This window comes from Marmota flaviventris, chromosome 1 (genome assembly GCF_047511675.1).
Source record: "Marmota flaviventris isolate mMarFla1 chromosome 1, mMarFla1.hap1, whole genome shotgun sequence".
NCBI lineage: Eukaryota > Metazoa > Chordata > Mammalia > Rodentia > Sciuridae > Marmota > Marmota flaviventris.
This window is the reverse complement of record NC_092498.1, coordinates 8,375,336-8,390,662: the sequence shown is the minus strand read 5'-3', so window position 1 is coordinate 8,390,662 and position 15,327 is coordinate 8,375,336. Positions and strand designations below refer to the sequence as shown.

At 41.2% G+C, this 15,327-nt stretch overlaps 1 protein-coding gene across 1 annotated transcript in view; it reads left to right on the top strand.

Annotated features, from left to right (window-relative positions):
- Cntnap2 (contactin associated protein 2) overlaps nt 1-15,327 on the top strand; it is a 1,323,006-nt gene that overhangs the window by 1,140,359 nt on the left and 167,320 nt on the right. The window contains exon 18 of the mRNA XM_071605412.1: nt 282-518. Within this exon, the coding sequence (XP_071461513.1) occupies nt 282-518 (237 nt within the window). The remainder of the gene's footprint in view (nt 1-281; nt 519-15,327) is intronic.

Here is a 15,327-nt window from a genome sequence, read left to right as displayed (position 1 = left end):
TTTTCTATAGGAAACCAGATTAAGCATTTTTGTGTACCTCCAAACATTTTATTTCTGTAGCAAATTTCTCACTTCTTAGAAGACAGACTCTTTTAATTAGGTATTATAGCCTAAAGGGAGAGCTTTAACTTTTTCTGTTTAGACAAGACCAACTTGAAAGTGACAATACCCGATGTACTTAGCAGTCTCGTCTTCTACCGCAATTGTTCAATCATAATGAATCAAGACAGAAACCAAGGCAGAGTTCTTCCGTGTGACCTCTTGCATTCTGTCATTCCCAGGTGGCGCTGGAGGCCAGCAAGGCTTTCTGGGCTGCATCCGCTCCTTGAGGATGAATGGAGTAACACTTGACCTTGAGGAAAGAGCCAAGGTCACATCCGGGTTCAAATCTGGGTGCTCTGGCCACTGCACCAGCTATGGGACCAACTGTGAGAATGGAGGCAAATGCATAGAAAAATATCATGGCTACTCCTGCGACTGCTCAAACACAGCCTATGACGGGACCTTTTGCAACAAAGGTAAGGCAGAACCGGTTCCGGACCCATTTTTAGACATATTTGTAAGTGCATATCATCTATTTAATGATTTCTTTTTTTGGCTGAAAATGAGTGCATTTTATTCTGAAGGTCCAGTGATTCTAATTCCTCTCCCACTTCAGGGAGGAAGTTTCCCAAATCATTCCCTGTAAACTGACTGATGGGTTGTGCTGTGTCACCATCCCTGTGGTTTAGCCTAGACTGAGACCCACCCATCAAGGCATCCTCAGTAAGAGGATGATAATGAGAATGATAGCGACAGTGACTGGCCAAAGGAGCACTCTTGTAGGTATAGCTTGAGTCCAGTCTTAGCAACTGGAGGAACAGTGAGCTGCATTAAGACCCCTGGGTGGCAAAGGAGCAAATCAGCAGCATCTCTGCTCACTGTGTTTTTCTAGTCTTAAACGAGTCTTTGAATCCCTGATAAATTGCTCAGAGCCTATGAGCAGAATACAAGGGCCCGCAGCATAAGCATGTATTCATTTGGAGTATTCCCTGTGATCCCACATGACCAGGAAAAAATCATTCAACTGGCCTGTGGCTTAATTTTTCATATGTAAATAAGTATGAAAAGGGGCGTGGCTGGCTATTCTCCTAAGCTACAATAAAAATGCATGTCAATCACTCTCCTCTCTCTAAAATGAATGTATAGCACTTGGGTAAAGTTTTGTGGAAGTGATCTGTGCATCTCTTAATAGGACGCTTCACATAAGTAGCCCATTCATACTCTCATCAACATATGGAGGTGGTTCATGCCGGTATTATTCACCCACAAGGTGCCACATACAGAAGAAGGAATTGTTCCACAGCATTCGCTGCACTTCCAGGCTACTGCCTGTCAGGGCTAGAATATGAGCATGCAAATGAGATCAGACAGGGTTTAAAGAATGAGCCTGAGGTGACAACAAAAAAAGGTGGCAAGGACACCGTCCCTGACTGATGCCTTCACACGTTGACAGTGCTGCTACAGTACATTCTTCTGCTCCAAACAACATGGTTCTGAGGTTTCCCTGTGGCATACAATGGAACAGGCTTGCAGAGCACATTAATTTTGCACTTGTAGAAATGACAGTCTTGCAATTACCATTCATTGTGCTTGATGCTAATTTAATGCAGTTGCTTCCCTTGCCAAAGTACCGTCTGAATGCAATCAAATAAGCAGGAAAACCTGAGACATTCCACTACATAAGTTACGATTTAAAGGAAATCACAACCCCCTTATTTTGGGAGAGTTAGGTTAAACACAGTAGCTCACACAAAATCTCAGAGGGTTAATAGGCAAGATTCATGAATACAAAAGCAGGGGCATATAGCTTTTAGTTTAGCTAACATAGGAGATGAAGTCAAATGAAGCTTACGAGTTGCCTTTGACATTATTTTAAGGGGTTTACACAAAAGACATCTAAATAGTCTCTTCATATTTGTTCAGTAGGATGAATTACATTTGATTCAATTAGTGGCTTTTAACAAAAAAAAATTAAAAAGTGCACAATACAGTTGGAAAGCATTTGTGAGCACCATTCCTAGTAGAAACAAGGTAGAACAAGTCTTGGGGGGAAATTACCTGGTGCTGGTTTAGAAGAATCCTATGGCCAAAAGGGAGGAGGGCCCCATTTGTGAAAGTGGTCTGCATTGAGCAATCTTCTTCACACACCAGGAGAGGCCAAGAGTGTCTTCCTGTTGAGGCTCTAGCTGGTGCTTCTGCACTGGGCCTCACCACCCAGGGCCAGATGCCTGCACGGAAACTCCTGTGACCACTACCACCCAGATGCTGCAGCCAAACCCTCAACCTTTAAAAGAGGACCACACTCACTGGCTAAAGAATGAGCTGTCTGAGGTCCCTCCCTGTCCTCCTTTGATATAGGTCTGTGCTAAGAGGATTCAGGAAGATGTGTCTTGCTTAGTGAATGAAGAGGGTCCCAACCCACCACACACACAACCCAGTTGCATGATTGTATAAAATCAAAGTATGCATACACACACACACACACACACACAATGACAAGGAAAACCGTGAGAGTACATGACCAAAATGCTAACTGGTTGTTTTTTGCAGAATGATGAAAATACTGGTATTTTTAAAGTTTGGTTTTGGCTTACCTATATCTTCTAATCTTTACAGAATGATACATCTAATTTCATTAATTTTTTCTTCTTCTTCTTGGGGGGAAAAAAACAGTACTAGGAGGCAGAGTCATTTAAGGGTTAACTGTCTCTGGTCAGAAAACACCTGCCTATTAACTAAAAATCATTTCACATCCATCGGTACTCTCTGGAGTGGAGTAGCATGTCCAGTGAAGATTGCATGTAATTAAATTAGCTTGACAATCCATATCTTGATGCATTTAGTGGAGTCCAGTTTTTCATAGGTGTCCCAAGTGATGGCCCTTCAGATGTGCCTTACTGGGGCCAGGTTGTGTGAAAATGAAAACACTGAGGCACTTGTATCTCAGCTGTGTGAGAGGTTCACACTAAGAGTGGCTTGGGTTCCCACATGGCTCAAGGGGACAGGCAGATCAGCCAGGTCTCTCCAGGTGTGGTATTAACCCCCTGGGGAACAGTGAGCCAGCAGCCCACACTGTTTAAATTCTGTCCCTCTTTTTCCTCCTCCTCCTTTCCCTCCATCTCTTCCTCATCTCCCCCATCAATGCCCTCTCTATCTGGGCCTCTATACCTGTCTCTGACTCCTGCCCTCTGCATCCCACAAACACTTTCCCTCCCTCCTTTTCTCTCCCTTGTGCGCACATTTGAATTTATAAGTCATGTTTCTATGGCTGTCACATCACTGAACTCAGGAATACAGGGATGAATACAAACAGGTCCTTCATAATTCTCTTTTGCTTTGTAGATGATACACATAAAGTCTCTCACCCACCAGCAAAAAAAAAAATGCAAAGCTCCTGCCTGTGGTCTAACCTCCTATTGAAAACTACTCCCAGAACCCTTTTTCAAATAGATCCATAAAGATTTGATCACCAGTTGAGGTTTATCTCTCCCAGAGCTATTTGCATCTTAAACAGGACTGCTGACTGGGAACTTCTCATGCTTTGAAGACAGTACAAGGGCATTCTGGAAATACCACACTAGACCATTTAGCCCATTCTTCATCGATCTACAGAAAACTCTGCAGTCTCCCATCTTCTCAGGATCTTCCCCAACCAGGAGCCATTAAATTCAGCAGAGACGGGTCCATCCCATCTGGCTGTCCATTGGCTGAGGCTGCAGATGCTTACAGGAGCAGAGATTGTCCCCACCCACAGGAAGGGTTTTAGCTGTGGGTCTTTGTGCCCAAGATTACTGGGAACCTCCACTGGGGACCAAATGGGAATTTGTTTGGCCATGCCAAAGTGAGTTTTCTCTAATTAAGCCTATTCCTTCTGGGATAGTCAAATCATAAATTCAAGGATTTTGTGATTATCAAAGTCATTTTAATAACAAGCAGCAATTAACAGCATAGTTTGAAGTGCACTCTCTTTCTCCCTCTATTTTTTCTGTTTTTAAAGCAAGGAGGGAAAATAACAAATCCATAGTGGCTAAAGCAATTTCTGCATTTGATTTTTGTAGTTGAATATACAGTGAATAGTCCACAGGGAACCTCAGAATGTGACCTTGTTTAGAAATGGGTCTTTACATAAGTCATTAAATCAAAATGAGATCTTACTGGATGGGGTAGGCCCTAAATTCAATGAGTGTGTCTTATCAGAAGAAAGAACACTGAGAGACACATAGACTCGCAAAAAGAAGGCCTTGTGAAGTCAGAGACAGAAAGGGAGAATACTGGGGAATGAAAATGACCGAGTTGAATTGTCATATCATGTGCATGCATGAATAATGTGGCAACAAATCTCATTATTGTGTGTAATTATAATGTACCAATAAAAACATAAGAATAATAAAAGACAGGCAGAGACAAGAGTGATACTCTGAGGGTCAAGGTCTGCCTGGGGCTTTCAAGACTCAAAGAAGCAAGGGAGTCTCCTTCCTAGAGTCTTAGAAGACTTGTGGTCCTGACAGACCTGAATTTCAACTTCTGACCTCAAAAACTGTGAGTGAATGCATTTCTCTTATTCTAAGGTGCCCAGTGTTGGTGCTTTGTTATGGAAGACCTAGTAAAATGAGAGACAAGTGCTAATAAAGCCTGTAGGTGCTTCATTCCTGCTCTTAACAATAATAATAGCTTGCTGAGAATTTACAATATTCTGGGCAGTGTGCTAAGCCCTGTAATGGCGTTAGCATCACTGCATCCTCTCCACGACCTGGTGAGATAGTTGCTATTATCACCATCCCATTTTACCAAGAAGAAAACTGAGACAGATGGGTAGAGTAGCTGGTCCTAAGATCCACTCCCTTACTATAAGTGGCCATATTTCCTTTCCTTTATTTTTATTTTTATCAACAAAAATTATCTTCTAGTCCTAAAGCTTTTTGGTTATCATGATTGAGTTTTTAAAAAGTAGAATATTATTGGATGTAGAGTTTATCATAATAAAAATAGGATACAAGACTCTTTCATGCCATGTTTAGGCATAAAGCACATTTAGTTGTTGACGCATTTAACATTCATTGAACACCATCGAAGTCCATTTTGTGCTGCTAAAACGTACTCCCACGAATGGAGTAATTTATAAGGAAAAGGAATTTCTTTGGTCCTTGGTCCTGGAGGCTGGGAAGTCCAAGGTCAAGGGGCCCACATCTGGCGAGGGCCTGCATGTTGCAGCATCTCATGGTGGAAGGCAGAAGGGCAAGAGTACACAGGAGAGCAAGGGTGGGGAAGGCCCAGGCTCATAACTACCCACTCCTAGCACACCAGCATTAATCCACCCAGGAGGGCCAAAAGCCTAAGGCTCCACGCTGTCGCACTGGGGAAAGAGTTTCCAGCATGTGGGATTCGAGGGACACGTTCAAATCATAGCAAACACTAATGTGCCTGGAAGCTTTGAATGTGTAGTTGCATCTGGTCACACTGAAATTTTCAAAACATTTCAATGGTTTTTAGACACAGAAACATAAATGTCTGGAGTATATGATAGCAACGCACATGAACTCACTGTCACTCAGGCCGTGAAAACAGCTCATTACGATTCCTTCACTGAGCCAAGTTCAGCAAGAACTTATCATCAAGAGGCACAAAAATACCCCTTAATTCACTTGTCTGCACTTTTTTCCTATAAAAATGTTCTTGTTCATCTGCCAAACTAGGACTGCAGTTGAAAACAACTTATCTTTAAATACTGTGAAACTATTTTCTGACGTTAGGGAGTTCTGTATTCTTGAGCATTCATGAGTTTGTTGCTTAGATAAAAGCAAAAATTTGAAGGCCCAAGGTCTCAGACTGCTAAGAGACTGAGCGTGACAGGTGGACAGTGCAGCCATCGAAGAGTTCCATCATTTATGGCCCCTGAGACGTGTACCGCCCACACTGTGGTCCAGCCACGGCTTCTACTCTCCCTCTGAGTATCATGACACTGACTTGGATTCTATGATCTGTATTATTAATGTGGCCAATTCAAGTCCCTACCTGGAAAGTGGATTAAGGAATTAGAAGTGAGTTTAAATTCAACCTCCTCCCTTTCCTGCTGAGTAAACTTGAGAAAACCATTTAATGTCAGGGAGCCTCATCTTCAGGAGTACATAATATGTACCTCCTAAGGCCACTGTGAGGATGCGTGGGATACTGTGAGCGAATTTCCAGACAGAGAGCCTGGCACACATCAGTCCAAAAGCCAAGGTCGCTTGTTGTTCTAGTTCTTCTTTCCTTTTTGGACTCTGCTTCTGTTTTTGCTTTAAACTATGCCATCCCATAATCCCTGCCTAAAAGCTCGAACTTCCAGTTGCCAAACTGCCATCATTTCAAAGACCCCGAGAATCCATTGTCACTTTGGTGCTTCAGAAGCAACAGCAGCAGCATAAAATTTCATCTCTACTTAATTGGGGTCACAGTTCTAGTGTGGAAGGTAAAACCAGGTCTCAAAGCTCAATCACTGCTGGGCTGAGAAGAGTGTGGAAGATTCTGGAAGATGTGACTAGAGACAACACCCAGCATGTCTCAGGGGTCCCATCTAGTAGTAGAGTTCCTGGAAAAGTGTCCATCCCTGCCCAGGGCCACACTGATCACCAGCTCCTCCTTCAACATCCCTTTCTGATGGAGGAAGGCCTAAGCTCAAGTCCAGGTTAAACCTCGAGGGGAGAGAAGACTTTCCCTCCTGTGCCCCAGAGGGACACTGCAGGTGGGATGGGAGGAGGTGGGTTTGCCCAAAGCAATTTCAGGGCTGCACAAATCCTGCTTCTCCGAAGGTCCAGGAACAGGGGCCACAGTAAATCCATGGTGCACCCCTTTAGAGTGGGTTAAAAGGCTTTTAAGGAAAATTAATTAGAAATATTATAAACAAGTGGGGCAGGAGAAAGGGAGCAACCTGGCACTCTGTGTCTCATCCCTGTGTGAAAGCAGTGTAGCTGTTGGCAACGGGGACCCTTTCTTCAGTCCTACCTTCCAGGTCCATGATCCCAGCCTGGAAGACAGTTTCACACCAGAGGGAAGAGAGCGTTTCATGGGCTTCTTTTTCATTTCCAGTTGGAACAGGAGGTTTGATAAATTTGGAAGAAGACCCAAAGAACAAGAATAGAATCCTTTTTTTTCCCTTTTTCTCCTGGAGTATTATTCAAGAAGGGAAAATATCCCTTCTCTATTAATGTGTTTCTTAAATCTTCAGGCCTTAGAAGGCAACTTGAAAGTATCATGGTACCACATGAGATAATCTGCTTAAAAGCTTTAAAAAGAGGAAAGTAGAAAAGAGAAAAAGTGAGAAAAAAGTTACAGAGGAAAACCCACGAATACGTGTAGACAAAAGAAATGCTCTTGACTCAACTCCAGAAGTCGGAGCTGCAGAGACCGCAGCAAGTTCAGGTGATTTCATCATAGAATTTTCTGGTGGTAAAATAACAACTTCCCCCTCACCTGCAGATCTCCTTGGGGTCCCTGGTTAAGGAAAACCTAGTCGATTAACATTCTCAAAGGAAGACATTCAAAGCCAGTGGGTAAAAGCCATTTGTAAAACTCTAAATGTAATAGAAGACTAACGTTTTGAATTTTGCTTTGACTATAGGATAAGTAGCATCTTTTTTCAAGTTTGAGCTGTTTTCTAATCCCTACCAGGTTTAGTAGACAACTGAAATTTTTTCATGTGGTTTTTATGTGTGTTGAGTGTTTTATATTTCCCATTTTCCAGCACCATCTTTACTCTAAATACTGTAAAGTTTACGAAAGTAACAATCTCATGTATTAGCTCCATGATCTCATCTGAAATTTTATACTCTTTTGTCATAAATCTAAAAGGAATCAGTTTAAATCAGTCTAAATTGTCCTAGGTTTTTGCTTTTAAATTGCTCTTGTTTGCAGCAGGATATTCACCCAGCAATGTCCGCGTGGCCCTTGAGTACTTCTCCAGGTTCCCTGGAGTACTCCCCCGGGTCATGGGTCATGAAGACCAACTTCCAAGGTGCATTTTCTCCACAATTGTTCTATGCTCTCATCATTTCTGTCCCTAGTACTGGGGCTCTTTGTAGGCATCTCTTGGCCAGAGGAAATTTATTTTCTTAAGTGATCCAGTCTAAGAGTCTTTGGAACTGACTTAAATGTTTATAATCAGATAGCCCATTGTATAGATCAATCTGCAAACCTATCATTCCTATATTTTCATTTCTGTCAATCATAGTAATGGTTGATTTAGATAAAACAGCATTGCAATCTGTCTTCCAGTTAAAACCAAACCCTGAAGAAATGGAAATTCTTAGAGTCATCCATGGTGTTCTCTGAGCCCTTCCTCACTTGGTATTTGAGTGTATTATCTTTGTATTCTCATGAGAACAGGGCGCAGGGCACAATGGAGTGTTTAACATAGCCTGACATGTTCTCTAGTTGTCTCTTCCAAGGGATAAGGAGGCTTCTGAAGCACGCAAGTTCGGTAAAGCAAAGACTCTCAATTAAATTGAATTCTTGGCCAAAGGAAATTTATTTTCTTACGTGATCCAGTCTAAGAGTCCAGTAAAAGGTAACGTAGCTATGTTCTGTATGAATGGCGTAAGATCCACTGGCTTGATCATTACTCGTTTCCTTTCCTCATACACACCGAGCCCAGGTTTAGTGAGATATGGGTGGGAAGCAGGACTCTGCCCGTGAGGAAGGCTCAGAGAGATGGGACAAGCATGGAATGAAGTGCAGATGATAGACCCAGCTGCAACAGGAGGGGAACGGGACAGAGTGCTGGGTGAGGCCTGGGCATGGACAGCTCATGCGGAGGTTCCAATAGGACAGTGACCCTCTTAAGTCCCATCCAAGGGGAGCATGGATGATAGTGGTAGGTAAGGTAGGATCTCCAGGGAGATGAGCCCTTGAAAAACATTTGTCATGGGAGAATTTCAGGTCTAAAAATTCAAGAAGTCCTAGGAACCTCAGGCAAGACAAAAATAAAAACCATTTAAAGACATGTGATTAAAACCCAAAGATATTCTAATTTTTTAAATTGCCCCTGATAATATCATTGATGTTTATAAGAAATAATTATTTGCTTTTAAAATTGTAAAATTGCTTAGAAAATTAAGTGACAAAGTATTTCAGGAGTTAATCAGTGTAACTCATTTTCAACTCGTGCCCCACCAGACAATAATATTTTGTGAGGCTTTGTCTTCTTTAGTTGCTAAGAGTAAAACAATAGAGAACTTTTTCCCATTTTCTAATATTTCATTGTAAGAATGTCCTTTTTTCAAAGTCCCCATTCTTCTTCTCCCCATCTCTTCCCTCATCCCACCTTGCAGAGAATTTTATATGAACCCAGTGAACACCCTCGCTTTGAGCATTTTTACTTTAAAGATACCACTTCCAAGATACATCCATAAATTGATATGTAAATAACAGCTTATCCTGGCTTTCTGTCAAAGGTCTTCTTAAAACTTCTTTTTATTAACTATAACATTACAAAATGTTATTTTAATATTCTGAAGTTCCAACTTAACTAATACAGATTTGCCCCCTTCTTTTGTACAAATGACTTATTCAGGGACCAGTTTTACTTCCTGTGTCTCTCCCCAGGGAGCTGAGTCAAGTGTGGCTCACAGAAGCACCCCCAGCCCTAGCACATACGCAGATGGTTCTCTTAACAGTCCTCGCAAACACCAGACGGTTCTTTTCAGATCTTATTTTCCACCCTATTCCTGTGACTAGCAACACAATCCACACTATTCTAAACTAGTTTTGGTAGCTTGTTTGTTTTTACTTTGCTTTATTTTTGTTTTTGTTTCTGTGGTACTGCGGATTGAGCCCAGGGCCTCATACATGTGACCAAACACTCTGCACTGCATCTGCAGCCCTATTCTTTTTTAATTGTTATTTTATTTTAAGACAAGGCCTTGCTAAGTTGTGCAGGCTGGCCTCCAACTTGCAATCCTCTGGCCTCAGCCTTCCAAGCAGCTGAGATTATGGATGTGCACCACAGTACCCTGATCTAATTTTGTTTTTCAGAAAGAGAAATTGGTACTTTTTGAGTTTCTTTCAGTTAAAGACAGAAGCTACTGTTATATAGAACAGTGAATCAACAATCCCTAGAATTCCAGTCTCAATATTATTGAAAAGAAAAGTGAACAATCCTGTAATTATCTTGTCATTCAGTTTCTTTATAAATTGCATCAACTACATGAAATACATTACTCACAGGACTGGAAGGATCAAATAAGTTGATGCATGTAAAAATACTTTGGAAAGCATTAGAAATATGCATTGCAAACTATTATTAAAAGTATTAACATTTTTAAGGACCTGAAGTTGAGGATCTTTTTGGTGAGAGTCCTACAAAGCATAACGTGTTGTCATTCAAAAGCAAACTGAAATCCTGCATCGAGTTTTAGTGTCCACATTGGTTGTGTCATTATAATGGGCAGAAAAAAGCTAGACCCCTGTAACTATTGACATCAATGTCTCCGTAAGACAGTGAGATGAGTTATCTGGACACTCAGCGATCACAAAGCACAGCAAGACTGTCGACCTCAGAGTACATATTTCATGGCATGCAGGGCTGTATTCAGTGGTTCCAACACTACATGCCATGCCCCTGAGAATTTCCATCTCTGTCATGGAATTGTCATGATCACTTAGGCTGAAACATCACTAAAGCAGCGACCACACTTGAGATTAAACAAAAATGGATTGTGAAGTGTCCTCTTGAGGTCATTACTGAGATCTTTAGCAAATAATGCTGGTGTCTTGGATATCTTATAGAGTTTCAGAAAATAAAAAGCAACCACTATATTCTAGAACTTCATCTGAAATTGTCTTCTTATCCCTGGGGATTAATAATCCCTCTGCCTCCTCGCTATTAAGAATGGCAACGGCAACTCCCATTAATAGGTTCAGACTTTTCTCATCTAAGCCAAACATAATGGAAATACTTACACAAGTCCACAGCTGGTCACTTCTTCGTTTTCAGAGTCAGACATTAATAAAGCTGTACATAGAGTGCTTTCTAAAACTTTACTATTGAAGTAATCTATAAATAGGTCTATCTTAGTTCATTGACTTTTATATTTCCTTAAAAATGCTTTATAATAGAATCTTATAAATTCAGTTAAAAATATAAACTAGGTCATGTAAATCAAATGAAAACAGTAGACCAAGTTATAAATTCCAAACGGGTTTATAGTTCCCCTTCTCTGTTTAGTAGACTAACATGCTGTCTTCTGTGACTTTGGACATGATTCTCCTGAATCATAAGCCACATGTGACTAATGTAGCATTTTGTAATTCCCTTAAAAATATCAAAGACTAGTTCAAATTGTTTTATTTCTATGACTATAATGAATTTACCATTATTCAGACTTTCATCTTTGCCCTAACATTCAAATGTCATTGGGTTACCTATTCCAACACTTCTTCAATTACTCCAAATTGTTAAGAGTTCATGAAACTCTTTTTGTCACAAAATCAAAGTATCTCTTGGTTGAAAAGGGTATTACATTCTTCTGTATTCATCTGACATTTTGTTGAACATCTCTTTTCATGCCAGACACCTAACTAAATAACATTCATATGTCTTACCTTATTTAATCATCTTGGTAGCTTTAAGATACAGATATTATCATCTGTATTTTGAAAATGAAGAAACCAAGACTTCCAGGAGTTGAGTTTTGCATCCAGAATCACATGGCTAGTAAGTGGTCAATTTAGGACTGGAGTCCTAGGCCCTGACACCAAGCCTAGTTGCCCACCCCGTACACCAGCTCAGTGTCTATTGTGTTGCCCACCATGGACACCATCTCGGTGTCCTCTTTGTAACAAACTCATGGACCAGATCCAAACTGCATTACCAGAGAACAAGCGACCACATGAGGTAGCTCACTGGTATCTGAACATTTCCGACCCCTGGAAGGTTTTCCCTTATCCTGCACCCTGGTCTCCATTAGGGATGGAGAATATTTTCATGAGAAAGCAGTATATATCAGGGTCAGGTCCAAATTCCTATGCCTTTATGAACTCAGGAACATTGATACACCTTCAAGATCCCCAATTTAAGGAGACAAGTTAAGAGCCCATAACCTAAGCTTGGGACATAGGAAATACTTAAGAGTTAAAAAATCCTAAACTCTCCTTTACTGAAATGTAAATGGATCCAAAACTAATATGCTCACATAGTCACTGCTCCAGTTCAGGTGCTGTTCTTCCAGTGCCCTAGAAGGTCTCAAAGGAGTATTGCCCCTTGTTAGCCGCCCAGTGCATAATGGTACTTAGCGAGATCCATGAATGCTAGATGATACCTCTCACCCAAGTTGATCTCAAATAACAAGATGATTGTTTGCATAGTTAAAGGCACCACCATGCACCATGGCTCTGGGTAAGGGTAGCCAGGACTTCTCTCTGTGCATGTGTCAAGGCAGGAATGACATGAGGGACACAGAGAGTCTGACCAAATAAATTCTTCTGACGTGAGAGACCACTTTAGATTGCTTTATAACAAAGAAGGTGATTTGCAGGGTAAATACAGGCCATGCCCTGTGAGTTTTCTTACTGATGAAATTCATGCTTTGAATCACTGATTGATGGCCGCTGAAGGATAGCAATCTCTCCATTGCTGGTCTGGAGATAGCGCTATGTGTAATGAGCTTTTGATGATTGAAATTCTAAAATCCAAACAAAACATGAAAACAATCAAAATAAATCCCTAAGTCCATTTTTTAAAGGAGATGGGAGGATGGACCGCTGTCTCCTTACATGTTGTACAACTGTTACAAAGAAGAATTCAGTCTGCAGTTAGGAGCGTGGGTCTCAGTGTAGCACGAGCTCCCTCATTACTGCTGCACAGCGGTGCTCTGATCACAGCATGAGCTTTCCTTCCCCTAGCCAAAGGATAATGTAAAAATTATGACACAAATAAAATATTTATGCTCTAGACAAGAGTAAAAAAATTCACAAAGCAGGACATAGCCTACGAGCATGCTGGAATCCAGAGCAGGCATCTCTCCCTTTTTATAAAACTAAACTGACTGGATAAAGAGCTGCCCCTGCCCAGCTGCACCCCTGCCCACTGAAGGCCCAACCCCACCCCATCTCACACAAGTGCACACACTCACCCGCTACCAGAGGGCATCCACCACCATTGCAATGGGGAAACCATTGATTTTTTTAAAATTAAACTTTAGAGAATCTCTGACTTGAGATGGAAGAAATTGCAGAAGAATAGAATTCTTTGAGAAATGTGCTTAAAGACCAGCTACTCTGCACCCAAAATTATTTCCTCTTAGTTACCTGACTTGTTCATCCTTTCCTGTGATCTAATGAGGGATTCTACTAATTAGGGTGTCATCTGCCTAGGCAGAAGTGGGTCTGGGAGGATGGAGAGCCCATCATTCATGGACCACTGAATATGGGTGGAGTCCAGGAGAAGGAAGACCCTACCCAGAACAGCTGTTCTTAGGAAGGGCCACTGTGCCTGAGGGAGATGCTGGACAGGCTCCCAGGAGGGGGGGGAAGGTGACTTCCGTGAGGACTGAGGGGAAAGCTCTTTCATAGAGACTGCTAAGGGCATGCCAGGAAGGGAGAGGCAGGCAAAGTGCCCTCTCTCCTCTTTACCTGGTTCCAGAGCCAGCTGCACTGGCCAGAGGGAAAGTTCTCCTTTCTTCTCTGGCAATTTCCTTGCTACCAAGATCCAGAATCCAAACTAATTGTATCAGTGCTATCATGTAGCTGCATTCTCAAATAAATCATCTTTACTCATTGATTCACCCTGGAATATTGTGCTATGAGAAAATGTATTCTGAGTTCCCAAAATATATGTTATTTTAATGTATTAATCATTGTTATGTACATAGTTTTACATGTATATATATATATATATATATATATATATATATATATATATATATATATATATAGCTGGAACATTCTTCCTTGAAATCACTTGGTCTTTGCACCCACCATTTTGAAATACTGCTTAATATTTCACATTTAAACTAAATATTTATCATTAATATTACTTTAATGTTAATTCCTATTTCCCTCAAAATAGGGAAACTGATTTCAGTTTCTCAAAATTATTTCCAATTTTTTATTGATCGTAATACTGCAGTAAGTGCATCCATGAATGACATCTCAATATTTTATACTATAAGAGGGTACAAAATACTCCTGGCCCTGCACACAGAGCCAACCTGGTTTCTCAGGACACACATACACACAGGATGCCCTTCTCTGAAGGCCATCACCAGTGTTGGCTTTTTTTATTTCTATCCAAATAGGCAAAAACAGTTCCTTGTACTTTAAATTTGCACTTCTTCAAGTTCAGGGAGGAAATGTATTCGAGGGAGGTTCTGGCAGCACTGATACACTGATGGTGGGAAGGTCCCATGGAGCTTCCAAGAGCCTTCACGGGGCCACATTCAGGACGGTGAAATCACCTTCCAGCCCTGAAGTTCACCTGCTGGTGTCCCAGCAGGGACAGGAGTGGAGATTCCAACCCTAGCAGAGTTCCTAAGACACAGCCCGAAAATGAACTTCTGGAGCAATTGCCAATCATGTGTCAAAATGTAAACTATGTATGCTGTTTAACCCAGTTATTACATCCAGAAGACCTAGCCTGGAGCAATCCCGGGATCAGAGACATATACATCCCCAAGAATGGCCTTCACAGCAGTATATTTGTAACAAAATGTAGGGTCAAACTAACTGTCCCTTACAACAGGAATTATTGTTAATTGTGCTGTATAACCATTAGAAAGAGCAAGACATATTTATTCACATGAGATGTCCATGATATACCATTAAACTTAAGCAGAAACACATGGAAAGCGTGATCAAGTTTACCTTGAACTCCATGCACATGTGTATGTGTTATAAAATACAAACCTGCATGCACACACAACATGATATAATCCGATTGAATACATAGCAAAATGCACATACAATCCTTCCTGTCTTTTTTTCTATGATTGTGCAAGCTAGCTGCACTGGGTTACCTGTGGGGGTGATTTTTGAAAGCAAAAATAAGATGAATAGGCATGTTTCAACTCTCAGCAGGTCGGCATTTCCCTATTGCCAAATGAAGACAGGGGTGGGCACTTTACCCTCACCCTACTGTATCAAACAACAGTAAAACTGAATGCTTTTCAATTTCATATTTACTCAAGTCTATCTTTTATAAACTGACCATTTATGCTCTTTGAGCATATTTATTTAATGAGTCCTTCCTTCCTTTCAGCCATTAGAGGTTCCAGTTCAGGTTAAACATGATGGATTAAGCAGACCTACTTACAT